The following is a 22,440-nucleotide window of genomic DNA, read 5'->3' on the forward strand; positions in this document are numbered from 1 at the left end:
ACAAAGGAGCAAAAACATTTTGCTTTTATTCTTCTCTGGTTCCTTTTCTGTGGTTCACTTTTTTTGACCTTGTTCTCTCTTTGCTTCCCTCCTCCTCTTCCCCTGCTTCCCAGGTGATGCAGTTTGGAAGGATTGATGGCAATGCTTACATTTTGGACTTTCAGTATCCATTTTCTGCAGTGCAAGCCTTTGCTGTTGCTCTGGCTAATGTGACTCAACGCCTCAAATGAACAAGCAGAGACTGGAGAGAGGAAAATGTTAACCTTCTCATAAAGTCCAAACCGGAAAATGTCAGGGCAGCCTGCTTTAGGTGTGCAGAGGTGCCTGGGAGTGAAGAAGGCAGTAAAACTGGAAAAGTCTCTTGGTGCCCAACAGAAGGGCATTAACTCTAATCAGTCATGGGATGGAGGGTGGGGGGCTGTTTTCTGTTTTGTTTGTTCATTTGTTTGTTTGTTTTCAGGTGTTTTTTTTTCTTTTTAAGCATTGTGCTGGGTCTCAGAAAGAGCGAAGGGTTGAGAGCCATTCAGTGTTATGTGGAGAAGTGTGGCTTTTGGCTTGTTGTGGTGGTTCTGCCGTGTTTGCTACAGTAGCTGATGTAAGCTCATAGGGGGATTAAAAAAGACTGCTCTTTTTGATAGACTGCCTTATATCATGCTGTTCTTTTTAAAACAGGGAACATAACTTTTTTTCTGGTCCAGTTTGTACTACTACTCCTACTCCTACTACTACTCCTCTACTACTACTACATCAGTGATAGCAGCAAAAAAAGAAAAAAAAGAAGCTATAATACTTGAAGACACGTGTTTCTTCTCTGATCTCTGATAATAACTGAGCACTACAAGTTCCAAGGAGGCTTATGTAGGTCAATGTTTAATTTATAAATAATGATGTATTATTCAGAAGAGAAACAATTGTTACCAATGGCTGGTTTAAAAACCCAGTGTATTGAAGAAGTTGATGTCTGCTTGTTTTGTGTGCTGTTATTGGGGATAAACATCTTTCAGTAGGTGACAGAAGATAGAGGAGGAAATAACTACGAGCGTTGCTTCTTTTGTTATTGGGGATAAACATCTTTCAGCAGGTGACAGAAAATAGGGGAGGAAATAATCATGAGCGTTGCTTCTTTGTTCATATTGATCAGCAGTATTCTCCAATTTGGCCTGTAGTTGGGAGAGGTACAGTATGACCAGATGTACCTCTAAGGCCATGCCTGTACATGCTCCTCATTTAAATGTGTTTACACTTTATAAACAGTCTTTCAAGTGAATGAGAAGGCCTGGTGTATTCAGTCTTCTTAGCAATCAGTATAAATCAAGTTCTACAACAGTGTATCAGTGCTTGAATTAGGAAGGAGACAGAAGTGTAGCAAGTCATTACAAGAAGCAATTTCATCAGAAAAGCAATTTCACTACAGGAAACAACATCATGGCTGGCTGGAGAACAAATGAGTTGAAAGAGGAAGGAAAAATTGGACAGAATCATCCTTTTATCACCTAGCTACTTGGGTAGTCTTTGTGACTGTGGTTTGAGAATATAATGCTCCAGCTAAGATCAGGAAGCCAAAGTTTACATGGAATGTTACAGAGGAAGGCTTAATAACCATAGCATGACTCTGCAGTTCCTTCTGGTGGACATGCAGACCTGTTGAGCATTTCAGAAGGGTAGCTTGCACAGAAGAGTTTCTGTGTTGTCCATGTGTTGTGCACATATTTGTTTGCTTTCTCTCTTTCCTCCTTGCCTGCATTTTGCTACGGAATATGATTTTGTATGGAAGTAGTTTCCCCAGTAATACACAAAACCTGAAACTATTCAAGTAATGATTTGGACATTAGATTACAAAACATAACTGCAGATATCCTTCAGAAATTACTCTTTTGAAGTGAAAGGCACACTGTGAAAGATACGTTGGTTGAGGTGTTGATGGCTGCTTTCATCCACACTAATTTCTTGAAAAACTTGGTATAACTTAAGATGAATAGGCGCGATTTTCTCTCTTTGCTTTTCTTAAATCCTAATGGTAGGGGCAGATGTGTGTTGCATTTGATTCATTCTAGAGGAACATATCACATAAGATAAGACCCTGCTGTAGTAGAAGTTACCAACATGCAGTGAGCTTGTAACTTCTGTTCTGCTGAGGCTTCTAGAGCTGTACAGCACAGAGCGAGTAATGCCAGTCAGAGAGGAGTTTCAGAGAGTTGCCAAGGGAGATGACAAGGCAGAGCATCCACAGGTAATGTCCCGCAGGGTAAGTCCAGGAAAAACCACCTGCAAGATGGTTTCCTTGGAGGGAGGAGGCAGAGGTAGCATGGAAGGAGGGGGGAAGTAGATGGTACCAAGCCTGTATTATCCCAAAGCTCAGCAGCTTCTGCTTGTGTGTGGGAGTGGTCAGGCACAACATTCCCCTTGGCATCTAGCAGATTGTTGTTTGCTTTAATGAATTCATTTTGTTTCCATCAGTTGTCTGGGCCCATTTGTATTCTTCCTCACATGCATGATTTATTCAGCAGTTTGAATGCCTGTATGTATAATGAGTGTGGAACAGAGGAACCGAAATGGATTTGGTTCTGGTCCCTTTAAATCAGTGGAAGTGTTTCCCTTGGATTTTTGTGGAGGAAGCACTATTAAGCCCTTTGTCTATATTGAGTTACACGCTGTACAAACAGTAGGTTGAATTCTCAGTTCACTGATTCCAATGCACAAGGAGGAAAGTTGGCTGGTAAGAGTCCTCACCTGCCTTAACGTCTGTGCTAAGCAGTCATACCCCAATTAGAGTATAACAGGCACACACTGAACACCGTAAGAGAAGAAACATAGCATGGCTTGCTTGCTGAGGGAAGGGCCACTCAGTCACATTTTAGAAATCTTCAGCTGGAAGAAACATCAGTTGTAGTTTTAAGCCAAAATTGTTAGTACACGGAAACAACGTTAATGTTTTTTCTGAACAAAATCTAATCTAAATAGAAGGACTTCTGCATGCAGTTTCTTTAACCTTCCAGGGAATAGTATTCCTCTTCACTTGGTTCATTGCCAAATTTTTCCAATTACCAACAGTTTTATGCTAATGGAGAACCAATAAATGAAACCCGATACAACAAATAGCAGAGTTAGTAATTTGGTTTCATTGGCCTAGGTCATGATTGTGTTCTTCTGATGGCACTTACAAAGAGCTTTGGCATAGAAAGAGACCTGGTTTCTGCCCCAGCAAAGCACAAGGAATAATTATAAAAAATTGGGAAAATAAATGTAATTTCCACCATCCTTCCCATCTACTTGTCAGAAGATCCTATAGGATAAGGTAATCTTTTATCTTTTTGAAAATAATGTAGCAGAGTCCCTTTAATTGAGGATTTTAATCGTGTAGAGAATACCCAGTATTAGAGAAAGAAAATACTCTCAAATATATAGAATTTTAGTGAAAGGCATGGGAATTATGTAAATGTCTGAGTGTGTGACTGGATCCTAAATTATACAAAGAACAAGTGAAAGTGACAGTTGGTTTATTTTTCATTGAGATACAATATAGGAAACTAATTTAAAAGCTCCCTCCCGCCCCCAATAATCACTTAAATCCTGAAGATCGCTATTGCATTCAACCAAAAGATAGATGTTACATTTTATATTCTGTTAGTAAAAACCAGGTTTTCTGTAGATAGCTAAGTTCTTCTAGGAAGAATGTAGCAAAGTGTTCAGAAATATCTCATTCTTTTATACCTACAGTAATTTCCAGTAGTTAAGTATGTTTTTTCCAAAGTTTTTTTTAGTTGTGCAATAATTGTGACAGTCTAGGGGTTTTATGAGGTTTTTGTTGGGGTTTTTTGTTGGTTTTTTTTTTTTAGGGAGTTTAGAGTGTTTTTTTAAAGATAATTTAATGCAGATTTCCTGTTGATGTCCAAACGACAAATTATTTATCTTCCATAATGTAATAAGTGATTTAGGGATTATTTTATTAGTATGTATCAGTGAGTTATACACACTTTCTTATTTATATTTAAAGAGTATCTTTGTAAGTAATTGTTTGCTAGCAGTATGTTTTGCTGCAAGAAGTTAAAAATGCATATAGGAAGACCTGTTTTTGCTGGATAGTATGCAAAATTTCATAATGCAGGCAGGCAAAAATATTTTTTTGGCAGCTGAACACAGTGAGTTTGCTGTGGAGGACCGTGTAGACTACAGAGTGTAGATGACTTCTTTGGGACCTGCAGAAATCTGTCCTTCTCCACTGTTTTCCTCCTTTGTTTCTAACTGTGTATTTCAGTTGGGAGTGGTTTTAAAAATACAAGGCTTGATTTGCTTTCCCTCTTCTTAGTACAGTGCTTTTTCTTGAGATGTAAAATAAGGTAGGTTATGTGATAAAAGAGGATATAACGATATAGGCTCAGTTTGTAAGAAGTTCATTGCATAGTTTAGTAGGGTTTGGCGGTGGCATAATTCAGTGCTATGCAGAGATACAAGCAAACTGGCTTCGAATAAGGTAGCTGAGGCACAAGAAATAGCATAGCAGTAGATGCATTTTCCTCTGCTCAGACTAATAATACTCCTTCTTCAGCTGGGCTCAGCTGATTCCAACACAGCCATAGTGCTTCTGATATCTGAGCTAGCATTGCACAGAGCTGATGGAGCTGAGCCCTGACACTGCCTGCAGCAGCTTTGCCTCTTCAGGAGGCTCTGTCGGAGACCTGGTGGAGCAGGCGTTCCTCCACTCCTCCTTCTAGGTCTGCTCCAAGAGCAGCGTGAAGCTGCTGTGGGGTTTCGCTGCAGCAGCTTTGGGCAGAGAAAGCCCTGATGCCAGCCAGTGGCCATGGTGGCCATCTGAAGTCAGAACCTGCTCCACTGGAGCTGCAAAGGTCTGCAACAGAAAACTTGATTCCTTTGAAAAAATATGGCTGATGTCCTCGAAATATAGCTCCTAACAGAGTCTAAAAATTGATACTTAAAAGCCTGATGTGAAGTGCACCATGTATGGAGAGGCAAATTTTAGCTGGAAACAGTAAGAATATCGTGTTTCTGCAATATCATGTTTCTGCAACACCCTAAGAAATTATGAGAAGGAGAGGGGTGAAAGAGGGGAAAAAAGGAATTTTCACATTAATAATTTTGCACTCAGTTCCAGAGGTAGCAGTAACATGTGCCACGGGCTGCCTGAATATCAGTGAATCTGCACACAGGTTCATCTCAGTTAGATAAACTTTCTGTGATGCAACCACAAATAAAACAGTTTCTCATTTCTCTCTCCAGTTTTGTTCCATTGTTTTTATGAAGATGCATGAAGGTCTGCAGGTGTCAGACAAAGATTTCTGACTTTGCTAAACCTTAAGCCTAGACTTTCCGTAGGTCCAGGCTTTCTTTGTTATGTCTTTTTAGTGTCCTCTCAGAAATTCCAAACAGATTTCGGAGCTTGCCTGATTGTTGCTTCAGACAATTTCTGTGCATTTGCTTTTTGCAGCCTGATGTGTGTGATCCTATGTTATCTTGGTGCCCTGTTACCTGTCAGAAACAGTTTAAATCCTCATACGAAGAGAGCGGCATGTGCAAAAACTGATTTGATTGAGAGAAAGGAGAGAGAAGACAAAGTAAGTTTTCACTAGCTTTAAAGAATGTGTTTCCCAGAGCAACAGTTTGGAAATTATACATTTCTGCAGAGCCCAAACCACTCCAAACCAGTATATCTGACTTGGAGATTAGTAGCAGATGAGTCACTTGTATGACATGCTGACAGAGGGCCAACTTCTAGCCTCACCACATGGTTACACCAAGATAAGTAAGAGAGTAGAATCCAACCCAAAATGTACTTTCCCTTTACTGTGTGATTATAAAGAATTACGTATATGACCCATATATCCACTTAAGAAAATTATAAAGCATTAGCCAACAACTATATCAACAGTTCTGTATAACTCCCTTGAAGAATGCTAGAAGTAAAATCCTGGCCACAGAGTAGTCATTCGGATTTTTGCCTTTGATTCCCATTTCTAGGATTCCGTCACAGGTGAGCAAGCTGTTTATGTTATCTAGAGATTGGCATAATGGTTTTCCCAGTATAAGAGAGCAAGTGTTACCATACCGCTGACAAAAATGGAAAACTTCTGGTAGATGAATTTTTTCATTTTCAAGTCCCTTCACCTTCAAGACAAGCACAATCCTCCATCAGCAAATACCAATTTAGAGTCCTGCTACCCTCAGGAATAGTTGCAGGTAGGTGCCACAGGTTCTCTTTGCAGGATCGGAATTTACATGCACCATTCTCAAAGGAATAAGATTAATTACTACTTGTGAACAATGGGCTATGTGAATTATTTTATCTTTGTATTTATTTAATTTTCTTCTAAAAAAAAATCCTGCAGAGAAGTTTTAAGATTAAAAGACTCAGCTTTGTGTGTTGCCTGGTATCTCTGAAGATATATCAGGAGATAATTTCTTTGGGTAGTTTGATTCTGTTGCTGCACTAGAAAATTAGATTTTTAAGACAAAAGCAATTAACTAAATAAAAGAATGAAATAGGATTCAGTGAAGCAATTCTTGCCAAGAAAATTAAAAACTTCACCCTTCAACTTTTGATTTTGCAAATGGATCTATAATGTGGAATTTGTGCTTCAAGGCAAATTGATTGTTGTGGAGCACTATGCAAGTGCACAGATTTGCTGACCCAGAGCTGTCTGCAGCATCAAAACAACATGATTTTGTGAGACTTAAATAAATGAAAATACTGAATACTTACCTATCCGGAGTGTTCAGTGAAAAAATTAGATGGTATGATGTTAAAGCCTGCCAGCTTATTCTTAATCCTTGCCCTCCAGTTTACATTATTACAAATTTAAAAATATGATCTGACTCAGCAATTCTGAATCCTGACAAATGTTGTCTATTTGCGGAATGTTTATCTTACTGGCCAAGTAGATGGTTTAAGACATGGATTAAGATTAAAGTAATGATAAAAGAGAAACATTTTTTAACAGTGTGCATACATCTGAGTTTCAGGTATTTCATTGGAATAGTGCTCGGTGTGTAATTCCTACCTATGTTGTTTCAAGCTATTTGTTCGGAACTTTCCTAATTTTCCCTTTGTTTCTTTTTTTTGCTTGATACATGTTTTGCCTTTGATTGCCTTTTGTTTCACTATTTCTGCATTCACTGCTTCTTTTTCTGTGTTGTGCGTTTGGGGAAGGGTATGTTTGTTCAAGATCTCGTTGTTTATTGTAGATAAAATATATGGTGTTGTGGAATAGCATGGGGATGCATTTGATTGAAAAGGCACTGTAGTGTTTCCTGAAAAAGAAGGGGAGTTGCATTTGTTTATAAATGCATTATTTTGGTACTATAACTCTGAACATGATTTGTTTTTTTTTTTCTTTTTTTCTTTTTTTTTTTTTAATTTAATGAGCATATACTCATGCAGGTGCATGCATTCTGAAGTTAGCAAGCCCAGCATGTTTTTCTTAAGGCTTTTGAAAATTTGGTACACAGTGTGTGTACTTTTACATACCTATACTATTTTTTAAATATATTTTTTGGAATCTCAAGTTTTCTTTTTTTTTTTTTTTTTCTCCTCAGTATACCATGGTATACCTGGTTTCCATTGTACTTAAAAACTACCCTAATCTGCCTCTCCTTTTATGTATCTTGTGTAATAGATTTTGCAGGAGGTGCCTAGAAAGCATTGTTGGTTTCCCTATAAAAAATGTGGTTTGTCCAAATTCTTTACTGTCTACATGATTGAGAGATGGACTGATTGCCCTGTTTTTCCTTGATGATTTGGAGTTGTAAGAGTTGTCCAGCTGTTGCTTAATAAAATTTTGCAGACTAGAAAATTCCTGACTTGTTTTTGTTGCATTCTGCATCTTGTCAAGCACCTGAAATACTTTTAAAGCAGATGACAAATCTGCACTGGAATGACCTGAATAATAAGTAGCCAGATGCCATTATGCTTTCTCTTTTCAATAACTGTATCTGCCAAGTTCCACTGAACCTGATGCGTGTACCAGCCCATCACACTTTGTGTCATTCATATGGGAGGATGGATGGAAAAGATTTTGTGGTAATAATGTTTCTGTCTGCCTGGATATCAGCCGATTCTTGTGCTATTTCTCCTCTGCTTGCTTTCCTTTTCAAGGAAATTACTTTGGGGGTTTGTGGTACTTCTCATTTTGTCATGGATATACTGGAAACTTTAACATTACCACAAGGGATTCCTCTGTCCTGTCATCTTTAACAACAGAATAAAATGCTGTGATGGCCAGTTGTGGTGGGTTGACCCTGGCTGGATGCCAGGTGCCCCCCAAAGCCACTCTGTCACTGCCCCCCTCAGCTGGATAGGGGAGAGAAAATACAATGAAAGGCTCGTGGGTCGAGATAAGGACAGGGAGGGAGAGATCACTCACCAATTACCGTCATGGGCAAAACAGACTCAACTTGGGGAAAATTAATTTAATTTATTACCAATCAAATCAAAGTAGGATAAGGAGAAATAAAACCAAATCTTAAAACATCTTCCCCCACCTCTCCCTTCTTCCTGGGCTCAACTTCACTCCCGATTTTCTCTCCCTTCTCCCTGCCAGCGGCACAGGGGGACAGGGAATGGGGGTTGCAGTCAGTTCATCACATGTTGTCTCTGCTGCTCTTTCCTCCTCAGGGGGAGGACTCCTCACACCCTTCCCCTGCTCCAGCGTGGGTCCCTCCCATGGAAGACAGTGCTCCACGAACTTCATGAGTATGAATTTGCTCAGTTGTCACTATTCCCAAAGAATCTGCAAATGGCTGTTGTAGGAGACAAAACACTGGGATTAAATGGATTCTCACTCTGAACCAGTGCCACCATTCATATGCCAGTATTTCTAAAACAAGCTTAAACCTGGAGTGTCAGCCTCTGGGAATGAGGAAAAGGGGGAGGATTTCCAGCCTGGTGTCTGAATGCTTTGCACTGCAACCATGAAAAGTCCTCTTCTAGCATTAGCACTGCTCAGGGGATGAGTGCTGGGGGTCTGCCAACATTCATGAAATCTCCCTTAGCTCTAGATGAGTTTTCCAGTAAAATTAAACTTCTACTAAAATGCAGAAATTAGGAAATTAGTTGTTAAGTTTAGAGACAGAGAAATGGAACAGCAATATAGCTTCTGGTCATGGCACTCTGCTTTGGCCTTGTGTTTTTTCCCTTTTTGCTTTGGCTAGTTTTGGTGTTTCCCTGAGCTAGTAACTGGCCAGGTGAACTAAGCTGACTCATGCAGTTTCCATTTAGATCAAGGTTCCAGCAGTTTTCAGGTTTTTCCTTCTTTGTGTAGGATATTGACTTAAAATATAGTCATCTTCTGCTTCCCTGCCCTTTTTTTAGTGTTAATTTGGGGGATTCTGCCAGCTACAGCACTGGTAATTGATTCAATCAGGGTAACAATCTCTATCTCCTTTGCTCATGGAACCAAGCTAATGCAGTTTGGTTTGTGGTTCTGGAAGATCATTTTTGGAAGGCCCCTCTCTGCTGGGTGCAACCAGCTAAATTTAACACATGTAGTCACTTGTTGTTTGTAAATAAACTTCAAGTATGCTGCATCACTTTCTCTGCATGTTGGTACAGAAATGGGACTAAATGAGAATGCTGGACCTGTAACTAGCTCTTGAGAGAGAGGAGGCATGAAAGGAAGCAAACAGATCTGGGGAGGTGGCTTGTTTGGGGGAGATGACTACTGAAACATGCCTGCCTGGAAATGGCTGAGGACACAAATGCAAAATTTATCAGTTAACAGGGGCTGCAGTAAACAAATAAACATGTGATCCTTTAGGAAAATATCCTAGAAAGATTCCTGAGATCATTTTCTTGCCTTGTAGAAGGATTAATAGCATTTACTTGTTCTTTTTTATATAGGATTGTGGTTGTTGTTGGTAATAGTGCTATCTTATTTTTATGATTTAGATGAACACAAGGGCTATTTGTGCCCAGTGCCCTCTATTTATGCTGCCTGGTTTAGAGGCCAGGACATGTGCAGACAACAAGGGAACAATATTTAAGCAGGGGCTTTTAAAAAAGAAGCTGGGAATACAGCAGCTATACATATAGTTAAGCCTGTATATATGATTTAATAACTACTGGCTAGATCATGAGCTTTTTCACCAAGACAGGTTATTATTGTTGATGTTCTCTGGTCAATAGCATATTTCCAATAAAAGTCGGCATTACTACCAAAATAACTACCAATAATACCATAGCAATCTTTACTTACTGCTAATTTTTTCAACAGCAGCCCAGCTTTCATTATGCAATCTTAATGGGATAGACTCGGGAGCTAAGTAATTACCTAGCTGTGAGGGAGTTGTACAAGATTAGAAAAAAAACTGGAGCACTTCATACCAATCGAGATTCATCTCAGACCTTTCATCTCACTCCTCATCCATTATAGCTGTCTATTGCACATTCTCGTTTTCTGTTCTGTTTAAAACAGACACGATTCAAATTTTTTTTTTGTTTGATCAAAGGGAAACCTATTCATCTGGGGGATTGTTTTGCTTTGTTGCATCTCCTGACATTTTTATCCTTTCCAGCTGTTCCATGTTTTCTTCCATTTCTCACTTCCCTGTGGATAAGGAAGAAAGTTAGATTTGAACTGCAGTAAGTAACATTTCTTTGTTCTCCTCCTTTCTCATTGCACTCTGTGGTGATAGTCCTCTCTTAAAACAAGAGTATCTTTGTTCCCTTTGTTGCACAGTTTTTGTGAGATTAATTTCTTCCTTTTCCTTTCAAAGCTATTTAGGACTTTCTTACTTTTTTGTAATCTGAAAGGATGTTTAGTTTAGAGAAGAGTCTATATGAGGCAGTTATAGCAAAGGGAAGATACTAAAGATGATTTAAACATCATGGAGTCTTCCAGTTGCCTCACACGGAGGCAGCCAAATCCAGAGTCTCATCTTCAGAAGTCACATAACTGTGATATGACTTCTAAGGGACTTCTCTATCTCATTTTATGATGCTTTCTAATGAGGCAAGCATCCTTGTTTTATCAGATCTATGAACATACCTTAAGATTTTTCTCCTTGAGCTGCTGTGGTAGCTAGTATAATCTGAAGTGGCAAACATTCATTTTGACATTTGGCTTGAAGAGTCACTAAAACCAAGATTCCAGTTTTGTTCATAAATCCACTGCTAGTATTCCTATTTATCTGATACTAATAATTTTATCTGCAGCTTAAAAAATACACAGGTTTTAGCAGATATGAATTGTGTCTGATCAACAGAACATATTAGTGAGTGTGAAAAAAGAGTGGACATCTTTCCAAAAACTGTGGCCTATGTATAATTCATGCTGGAAGTTCTGCTATGAACATCAGAAGTTCCAGATGACAGTGAAGTGTCCCCTCAGGCCATAAACTGAGGAAGCGTCATTTGGAGAGCTGCCAGAATCCACAATTAGATTCCACTTCTGGAGATCATGGAAGACTCGAGTGAGAGTAAAGTGCCACAGACTGAGTATCATCAGAAGTACTGCAGGATGCGCATGATGAAGCAGCTCTCCAAAGAGCAAGGCAGTAGCAACTGAGAAAGGAGAGGCTTCTGGGAAGTCAGTGAAGCTGTTGTGGGGGGTGGATCAGCAGCATATGAGACACAATGTACCTTACTTCAGAAGAAGTAAGGACAAAAAAACCTCATGAACTGATGCATAAGTATAAATCACTTGTATTCAGATATATCAATACAAAAACTACAATGATGGTCATCTTTGCCATCATCGCTAGAAAGATAGTGGCCATGGAACCTTTTTTTGTTTGTTTGTTTGTGGAAATTTTTACTGTGTGAATATTAAATATGAAGAGAATCAAAATAAAGTGGTAGGTGGTGAGAATGATGACCTAAAATCTAAATATTCTGAAATGGAAAATGTTGCATACTAAGAGCAATTCACATCCATTAGGAAAATATTTATCCAACGATGAACAACTTCATAGCAAGATTGCTTGCATCTGTGAAGTCATAAGCAAGCCAATGAAGAAAAGATCCAAGATGTGCAGCTGTCCTAAGCTGGAGGCCAGGTCTGAAAGACGAAAACATGGAATTCATGAAGATAAAGCAATATTTATCATGTTCCCAAAGTTGTTGCATTAATCTACCATATGTAGATTACTGAGTGCAAGAGACAGAGTTGAAAACAATTTAATCAAAAGAACAGATGTTTAAAATGGTTTTGAGTAGAGTTTTACAGACAACTGATGACATCAAGTGTCTTTAAATTGGATCTCTACATTCTTTTGGAAGAATCCTAGTGTAGCAGGCAATTGAGAAGTAATCAGCTGAAGAGATTCAAAGAACAGGATGTACAACAAAATTTGCTCTCAAAATAGTTAAGCGGTAATTACATGAATGAGTTAGTAATCATACGAAACAACTGACAGCCATGATTCAACTGATCAATTTCAAGATAACTCATGAAGACCTGTAAGTATGTATGACTTTAAAATATCAGGTGGGTATTGAAGCTTTGTTTGAAAAGTTTGACGGCATGAGATAAACGCAGTCAGTGCTAATAAGGCAGATGCTGTCAGTCCGTTAACTGCTTGGCAACTTTCCCCTCTGATGTTGTGGATAACCTATTAAAGTATGTAAAGTTGGGGAAGAAGCACATTGTGATATCAGGAGGAATTGTTTTAGATGTGATTCACCTTCATAGAAACATTATGACTAGATGTCCAAGTAGAAGTATAAGATGTTTTCAAGTACCAACAGAAAGAACGGAGTTGGAAAGTGCTTAGGAAAGGATGTTGGAGGAATTTCTTAGGAAAAATATTAATGGTTGTGCAACACAGAGAGCCAAAGGAGTCCCTGTGTATTCCCTGGGCACTGGCGATATTGAATGGGTTACAAGCATGACTCCTGCTGAGATCATCATTGACTCTGTTACTACAGAATGAATTTAATCCGAAGAATGAACAGTGTTAACTAAGCGTTGACATCACTGGGTCCTTAGCACTAACGAAATGATACAGAAGCTGCAAATGTAGGTAATGTTTGATATTTCCAAAGGATGACAAAAAAAGGTGCAGAGAGATGCAACAGAGGATGCAAAACATGTATTCATTTCAAGAACAGAACTGTGTAGCAATGAAGAAAGGTTTTTAATCCCATCAGCAACTCAGGCCTCATCAAATTTGTGGCAGAAGAGAGTAAGTTTATATGATAAATTCTCCATGTTGTAAATGAGTCCCTGAACTAATCAGTGACTTGAAAAAAACTCAGGCGTACCTAAATTCTCTTATGAAAAGCTGATGGACTTTTTTGCATGCAGTCTGTGCCTCAAGTGATGGGCACAAATCAGCCACAATTACCCCTGAAGACATAAGTATTCTTGAGCTTAGCCTTGGGTGCAACGATTTTATATCTTGGCCAGAATATCAGATGACTGGAACGCAAGCCTGGACAAGATTCACAGGCATCCATGAAGTTAAATGCTCCCCTGACACTGATGTTTGTGGAGCTGAAACAAGCTTATGTGTCTTGTTTGGGATGTTAACACTGCTAGGTAAGGGAAGGTTGGGAGATAGAAAATTCATGCAGGTGTAGCTCCAAGCACTGGCAATTTCATCAGTTGTCTTTGAAACATAGGTGATGTGAAATCCTGTGATGGGCACAACAATAAGGTTTTTTTATTAGCCTTTCTTCCAAAATGAATGAAGTAGGTCTCAGCTGTCTTTGGGCATGCACTGTGTCAGTCTGCACTGTCTACAATTACACTGGAATTTGGAGGCAGTTGCTGCAGTGCAGAGTTCTTTTGGTCAGTCCTGCAAGCTGTGGCTAAACAACTGGCACCCAGAAGAATCTGGACAGGGAGTGGATGTTTGGATCATCACCACTACTGCTGCCTTTCACGTTTATTATCAGGCATGTCTTCCATGGTCAATGCACATGTCCAAATCAGTAATGCCTTTGCTTGAACAAAGGGGTGCAGACTGCAACCCTCTGCCTGCTAGACGATTAAAGATGAAAAGAGATATGAGTAAAATCATTTCACTGAAGATTTGTAAGACACGGAGGTGAATTATTTTGTTTGAAATAGAATCTTACAAGTGTTTTACAGTATATGAACATGTTAAGGCAAAATACTATGTTGTCTGTTTATGGTGCTTTTAAACAATGAATGTATATAATTTTTATTGTATTAATAAACAAATTTTGACTGATTATTACAGTGCAAAAATATGTCACCAACAGGCAGTGCACCATTTTTAAAAGCTTAATTATCACTTTGAAGCTACCAAAGGCTGTAGGATCTGAACAAAGTCCAGCAACGCTGATGTCTTCAAAAAGCATTATTAAACTTTGCTTCTTCAAATGACACCAGCAGCTGAATTTTCTGACCTTGGTTCATTGACTCCATGAGCTGAATGCTGCTCCCAGGAGCTTTACACACAGCAAGCTCACCAAATTAACTGGATTTTCCTCCCAGGTGGTTCCTGACAATGACTTTTCTAACACAGTGACACAGAGAAGCCCTGTAACAACAGTTAATCTGTGGCTGACTCGGAGTGATTGAATAAGCCATCGTTTCAGCTCCTAGTGTTGCATTCTAATAGCTTCCCTTTTATTGCCCTGTTCTTTGTTCCCCCTGATGTATTCATCAAGCCAATTAAAAAGAAAAATCAAAATAAAAACAACTTCAATACAACACCCCGGCTTTCTAGCATGTGATACACACAGCATGCCAGCAAGCCTCAAAGGAACCTGGTCTATCAGTGATAGTAATGGGGAGGGGGCAGGGGCTTTTCATAGCAGCGCATCAAGAGTGAAGAGGGAGCATCTACAAAGCAAACACCAATTCCTGAGGTGCACCTGCAGTAGGAATAGGAAGGCAGAACAGCTCACCCTATTTCATCATGCCTGCATGAATTCACTGAGAGGGACACTTTCCTATCGAGCTGGTGATGAGAACACATACAGACTGCAGCTGTAGGGACCGAATACCATCTTTGGAAAGCCAGAGGACATCAGGGAACTGCAGGCTGCAGCAGTGTCTTATGGTATGTCACAAAAATAAAGTAAATGTGAAACAGAGATTCATTCTGCAACAGAAATCACCTGGGACTGCAAAGGAGTAGATATGAGCAAACTAGCAGGAGGAATATTCATTGTAATTCCCTGAGGGACCAGACAGTACACCCACAGGCAGCCAGGAAAGACAGCTTGAATCATCAAAGAATTTGAGTCTTGAGAGCAATGCAAAGATGAGAAAAAGCAAGCTGTGTTGTGTCCAATTGCTCCTAGTACCGATGCAATGAGCAGTACCCAGGAGGTGGACTTGGTTTAAACTGTGACTGATCCCTAGAGCTGTAATTTTAATAATTCTCAGCTCTCTCTTGTGGACAGCAATAACTGGATGGAATCCTACTATAGCTTGAAACTTACTGTACAGCCCTGAAATAAAATGCTTCTAAAGAAATTCCTTTCTCACATGAGGAGGCAAAGGGTCCATGGAGGCATTAGGCAGTGTGTCAAGAGATGCCAAGCTCCAGAGCCAGTTCTGCAATTTTAGTTCTAAAGAAAAAGCTTTCTCTCCAAAGTACATGAGCTACAAAGTACATGAGCTAACTTTAAAAAATGTGGGAGTCTACTAGCTGTATTTTGTCACCCTGAGCGATGCAAGATGGTGTCACATACTACTTACTGTTGGAAAACATATTGCTAGACTTGAGCACATTTAACACCTTCCTTTCTTTTCTGCTAAAATAGATGGGTAAATTAAGTACAAAATTAAAGTACAGAATTAAACATCCTACCAAACTCGTTCCTCAGGCAGTATAGTTAATGACTTGCAGTAATAATTAGAATTGACCTGTATCAGTTTATCCTATTTCACTCTTTTTTTTCAAAAGGTTGAGACTTGGCTAGTTCATTGTCAAGAGTGGCATAGAGCAGGCTGAAGAGAAGTCCAGCCAACTGGTGTGCATTTTTAATGGATTTTGTACAGTCTGAGAAATTTCAGGAGCCTGAGAAAATGCTTAGCTAACAATATTTGAAAAAAGGAAGTAGGTAGCAGGCCAGCTATGCTGACCCCAGCAGCAGGCAGAATAATAAAAAGGATGTTATAGGAGTCAGTTAAAAACTGGGATATAAGGGTGTAAACCATGAGAAAGTAATTTTAGGTGATATGTTATGGAGAAAAAAGAGATCTTATCCCACTGTGTCCTTTGACACCATTATTTGAGGCTATTACCTTAATTTGTAGATAAAATTTCATTCACAGGGCATTTGATGAAATGCTGCCTGGGGTTCCAATAAAGAAATTAGCAATAACTAGTGTGAACAAGGTGCGCTTTAAATGGATTAGGAATGAACCAAGAGATCTCACAAAGTAGCCTGCAACATGGAATCATCACTGAGTGGACTGTTTCTGATGGGATTTTGCAGAGGCGGGTACTAGATTTGACAGTAAACAGGACTTGAAAGCAAATACAGGACTGTGGTTCATCAAATCTGGACATAGCACAAAATTTCCAGAAAGGCAACTAGCACTAAGGACAAGGCAGTGAAGCATGACGGACAAAATGCATTTTTAATGTAGGCAAATGCGAAGTTATGCATTTAAGAGCAAGGAATGTGGACTTATCTTCAAAATCAGTAATTTAACTCCGAAAGCTGCAGGTCTGATTTGGAGGCACGGGTCAGAGCAGACATGAATCTCAATATGATATGTTAGCAATCCTGAGATCTCCTTGCAAAAAGAGCTAGTACAATTCTCAGATTGGTACATAGGGCAGTGGAAGGAGGGAAGTGATTTTACCTGATAAAATACTGGGTCTCCTTCTGCTGTCCAGGCTTTTAAACTATCTTGGAAGAAGGGAAAGTATTGAAAAACTCTGAAGTTCAAAAACTGAAGAAAATGCCTCACAGCAAGAGATTTGTCTAGCTTATTTCAGGGAAGAGCATAATTAAATAATTCTCACTATCTTAAAAAACTTAACTGAACTAAAATAATGGTATCAAAACGCACTTTAATTTAGCAGGGAAAGGTACAACAAGCACTAATGACTGGGGGCTGAAGCCAAGCACAAAAAGAAGCAAAACACACCTAATGATGAAAATGATTAACACTGGAACAAGCTCAAAGAAGTCATGGATTCTCCATCCTGTGAAGTGTTCCAATCAAGACTGCTTTAGCAGAATGCATTTGGATAGATGTAGAGGTAAATGTGTGAAACACGCAATGACCAAAGGCAAATTGGCTTCCAGAGGCATAGGTCAGTATTTGCCAAGGTCTCAGTGCCCCCATCAGCCAGATGATGACCTGGCTGGAGGACACTCCTGCTCCTTCGCCATCTGCACACCCAGGTTTCTTTCTTTCCTACAAGGGGAGGAGAAGTGAGGGCCTGAGGACGAGGAGTCCCTGTCTTTTGTGGGCTCATGATTTAGCCACACATGTGCCCAGTCCAGGAACTTAGAAGTATGCCCAAGTCCTACAAATTAGCTGTAGTCCTAAACGGCTGAGTAGGAGACACGTTGGTTTGTGCAAGCAAGAGCTAATTCACTCTAGTGGGCTGCAAACCTATATTATATATGTTTTTCTATTACTTTGGAAAAAAGTGTCATGTGCTATTTATAACTGGGTATTCAACTTTGTGGTTCAGACCAGAAACTCCAGACTGGCTGGAGAAAGGAGATGCCCAAGCACAGAATAAGACCCTGGTGATACTGCCTGTTTCTAGTTAGATCTAGCGGTACCTAAAGGTTCTTATAATTAATTTATGTGTGACTGTGTATGTAGGTAATAAGCTGCTTCTAAAGGAAGATAAGTTTTCCAAAATGTCTGGCACTTTTCACTATTTCCATGTTAGTTTTAATTGCTTCCCTTGAGATGTGCAAAAACCAGTTCAGAAACAGGAGTATTCTAAATGATGAAAAAGTATTGTGAAGTCTTCTATCTGAATAATGACATACTGTGTGGGGTGCAGGTGCCCAGGTGCTGGTGGAATGGGGGGGGGGTGCAGGGGGAGGAGGCCGGGCCTGTCCTGTGTTGGACACAGATGGTTTCAGCCAGCTCCAAAATGGACCCAGCGCAGGACACAGCTAAGCCCATCAGCAAAGCTGGTGGAGCCTTTGTGGAAACATATTTAAGAAAGAGCAGAGACAGGAGGAGGGAAGAAAAAAGAGTGAGAAACAGCAGGGGAACACCAAGGTTGGAGGAGGAGGAGGTGCTCCATGGTGGGGCAGGCACCCCACCACTGCCAAGAAGCTGTGGAGGACACACACGCACACGCACACACACCCTGGAGCATGTACAAACCCCAAGAGGGACTGCGGCCTATGGGTAAGTCCGTGCTGGAGCAGGTACAACCCAAAAGAGACAGTGGCCTGTGGAGGACCCCCACCAGAGCTAGGAAAAGAGTGAGAAGGAGGGAGCAGCAGAGAGAAACTTCTGTGTCCTGATTGCATCCCCACCACTCCGCTGTTGCTTCACTGAAGGGACTGGGTGTAATGTGCAGTGATAATCGGGGTGGGGGCCTGGGGAGGAGAGGTGCTTGGATGAAGATGAGCCTGGGGAAGGTGGAGAAAAGCTGGTTTCCTTAAGTGTATAAACGTTTGGTTTGGGGTTTTTGGTTTTGTTTCCCAGTATCCAAATCAGTACTCAAATATTTATCTCAACTGACAATACATTAAGTTAAATTCCCCACATAAAGTCTGGTTTGCCCCCAACAGTAAATGGCAAGTGATCTCCCCATCTTTATCTCAACCCACGAGCTTTTTTGCTCCTGTTCTTTTTATTTTCTCCCCTGTCCAGCTCATTGCAGGGGAGGGTGGAGGAGTGAGCAAGCAGTTGGGTGGGAGTTTGGCTGCCCATCCAGGGTCAACCCACCACACATTTTTAGTCTGAGGTTATATAATTTGCATGGTTATTAGTCAGTTAATTCTAAATATTCTCGAGAGATGAGATTATATCTCACAAGAGACTTGACTTTCAAAGGAAGGGTAATAGGCATCCTAAAATCAAAACAAATATGTTTTGCTTCAAATAGATACAATAAAACTGGCAGGATATGACATTACACATATTTTCTCAAACATTGTGAAACTTTTTAGAAAAATACAGCTCTGTGGTTTGAACATCGTGTTTAAAATTTTTTCTGAAGTATACTTGCAGCAATATGCTGTGTGAGAACTGAAAAGTAAAGATGGTGATCTATTTCATTGACTAAGGTAACCAAAATACAAAAAGTAAGTAGCAATTAAAAATACGCAGTTACTCTTAAGTCTTCAGTAGTTGTTATCTGGATATCACAAGTTGTTGAGTTTTTATTTCCCTTACAAGTATTCCTTTTAATACAAGTGGGATATTTAAGCTAATATATGCCACTGGTAATTATTATTCCAAGTATAGTTGACATTTGAAAGCCAGTAATCACACTGGAACACCATATTAAAATGTTAATTTACGTATAGGACAGACAACCTAGTCATGCTCCCAATTAGGCCATTTCAGTCTTCCCATTGCTTTCGACGTGACAGTGGAGAGAAAAGCAACTTAGCCATAGTAAGAGATACACAAGAGTGTGAATCAGGTGTGATTAGGGTTTCCTCTTTGTCATCCTTGAAATCACCTCACTAGAGATTCTTCTTAAATTTTGATCAAAAGAGATTATAAATCTTGTTTTATTTTCTTGTCCTCACATCTCTTCAAAGCAGGATAGATTCAGGGAATATTCATCTCCAAAGATACAAAAAGAGAGCAATGAGTCTTTCTTGCTGCTGCTGCAAGGGTTGGGACTGCCAGCTGCAGCCAGCTGTGTAGAGCTTTATTCCTCCCAGCGATGACAAGAGCAGCTGTGGCTCCAAAGCCTCTGTCAGCTCAGAGATCATTTGTTGCAGATGATCTGTCAGGGGCTGTCCCAGCTGATGTCTCTGTGCCACCTCTTCAAATAAATGAGAAGCCTCACTTCATGGTGAGCACCGCACTCCTGCCGAGCTCCCCCAACCTTTCTGTCCCCAGCATGCTGCTGTGAGCCCTGCGTGCGCAGCAAGGGGTATGTGCTAACAGTTGTCGTCACATAACTGGTTAGCTGTGACAAAGTAGTCTTCTGACAGGAGGAGACAGTCAAGCCATGATGGCCTGGGGTGAGGCAGGGGTTATTCTCTTCTGGGATCAAGGCAACAGTGAAGAAGAGGGCAGGGTGGACCGAAGTCCTGAGGTTTCTGTGGGGCTCAGCACAGTTTCTGCTCGTGCTGTTTGGGGATACTCGGTGACAACTCCTGTATGTGCCAAGACTCAGAGACATACTTGCAGCTGTGTAACAGCAGCACAGACTCTCTTACCTTGGGAGAGTCAGTATGGATATGCGCTTGTTTCTGTGCCATCTGATGTACCAGTCCTTAACTCCACTCAGAAAGAAAAAGACAGTTGCCCTTTTCAGCCAGCAGCTGCCACTACTGCCTTTCTCTGGCTCAAAACAGTTTTGAAGGAGAAAGTATTTGCTAAGAAGCTGGACTTCTGCTTGTTTGTGGGTTTTGTTCCTTTGCTGAAAAAAGAGGGACTTGAGTTGGCAGTGTTTATGCTGTTAACTTCTCAGCACCAGCTGCTATTTCTTCTGAAAGATCCCAGAGTAATAATTCTGGTGCTTTTATGTGGATTGCCAAGCTTTGTATTTAGCTACTATCACAATTTAATACGTGTGGCTGATGCTGTGAAAGGCTAACTATACACAGGGGGGGAATCAGGAAGAAAAATTATGTGGGGGACTTCTGTTAAGCTCCACCCTCAAAATAAACTCTGTCCATGTGATGTGATACGATGAGTGCATTGAACAGATGTTGAGTTTGATCACAGCTTAGTCTTAGACTCTTGGGGCTTTTCTCTCCCTCATGAAGTCCAGAAGCACTCGGGGGATCAATTGAGTTCCAAAAGCTTAAATTCTAACTGAGGTGTATAGGAGTCTCAGTATTATTTTAGCAGGGCTATGGGTAAGCGAACAGCTGATTGAAATGTTCCATTCATTAGCTTTTGACAAAAGAAAATAGATTGGCAGTTTTAAAAGAAGTGCCTGTTTAATAGTAAATGTCTGTTTTAATATTTTTCTCATTTAATAAAAAAAAACAAACTGAAATTTCTTTGAAGAAAAGGTTTGTATGGGAGCTAATTTAAAAATGTTACCTAGGCATTGCTACTGTGTAGCAAGAGCAGGTGGCTGAGCTTCACAGACCACCAATGTCCTTAGCCCTTGGGTGCTTTCTCGGCTGCACAAGGCATGGCCGGTGCAGCTCTGCATGCTCTCAGTGTCTGGTCATTTCCCAGGCAGAGGGGGCCATGCACTGAAAACATTTGATTTGCACACTAGTGCACACATACAGCTCCGTGTGTTTCTTGTTTTATCGATGTATTGAAGTGTTTTCGAGACTCAAAATGAATTCTTGACCTTCTTAGCGTCTTTGAGTGTTTAATACAGACCGTGATGGGAATACGCAATTAGCTTGTGTCTTCACGCAAACTTCACTGTTCACAAGCCTAGTAATTTTAATCCTGTAATGTCTGGTAATTCTTAGTTGAAACACCATCTGGTTTTTTTGATAGCAGAAGTTGGTGAGTTAATACATGGTCAGTGCTAACACCTCCTCTGTGTAACCTGACTGTCAGCCTTCCATAGTGGGTGTGATTTCCTCACCTTCCTCAAGGTGTAGGGGACAGACACATGGTCTGGATAATGTTCAGCACAACAGGGAGGAAACTAGATTGCATCTCTGGAACACTGCTGCTTTGGACCCTCAAGCAAACCCTGCTTTTTGGGGTGGGTTTTTTTGAGAAATAAATGCAATAGAGGTCACTTGGTTGTAAGTAATTCAATGGTAATCAGTTTTTAATCTTTGAGCCTATTTTTTATTACTTTGCTACACTGATTACATAACTCCCAGCAGTGAATGTTTTTTTACTCAGCTGAAGCCTTAAATGTTTTATTTCCTCCTTTCCGCAGGCATTTAAAGATCCCATTGATAATTCCTACCTCTGAGCCTGAGAGCTGGAAGCAGCACATTTATCACACATAACAAAGAATTTTAATTCTTGCTTTGAGGGAAAACATGGCTAAATCTTAATCACAAATGAAACATTCACCCTGAAATAAACACTTCCAGGAAAATCCTACATGGCTACATCAGCTACATGTACTGTAACGAGCAGGGTGCTGGCAAGTTATAACACACAGGCAGTCACAGAAGTACAAGGGACCTGCTGAGCCTGTCCCGAGGTTTCAAAGCAGCTGTTCGGAAGCTGGTTAAGCTCTACCACTGGTTGGGCTCTTTGCTCCTCTTCGGAGACTGCTCCAGAGCAGCAGTCCTGTGATTGTTAGGATCCTTCTAGTTTCCAGCCTAAAGGTGCCTGTGGCTTTTTTCCTGCTGCTGTGTCTTCTCAGGCTTAGAAATATTCAGAGTTGGGAAACAGCAGTTCTCAGTCAAAGGTGATCCTCTCTCTCTTCCCTACCTGTCAGAGGAGATGC

The 22,440-nt window shown here is 40.3% G+C and overlaps 1 protein-coding gene across 4 annotated transcripts in view; it reads left to right on the forward strand.

Annotated features, from left to right (window-relative positions):
* TULP4 (TUB like protein 4) overlaps positions 1 to 7,805 on the forward strand; it is a 162,574-nt gene extending 154,769 nt beyond the window's left edge. For all 4 annotated transcript variants that reach the window (XM_069787118.1, XM_069787114.1, XM_069787116.1 and 1 more), the window contains one exon: positions 114 to 7,805. In XM_069787118.1, the coding sequence (XP_069643219.1) occupies positions 114 to 230 (117 nt within the window). In that variant the 3' untranslated portion in view covers positions 231 to 7,805. The remainder of the gene's footprint in view (positions 1 to 113) is intronic.
* The last annotated feature ends 14,635 nt before the right edge of the window (positions 7,806 to 22,440 follow it).

The sequence above is a fragment of the Haliaeetus albicilla genome, chromosome 7 (assembly GCF_947461875.1).
Source record: "Haliaeetus albicilla chromosome 7, bHalAlb1.1, whole genome shotgun sequence".
In the NCBI taxonomy this organism is placed as follows: Eukaryota; Metazoa; Chordata; class Aves; order Accipitriformes; family Accipitridae; genus Haliaeetus; species Haliaeetus albicilla.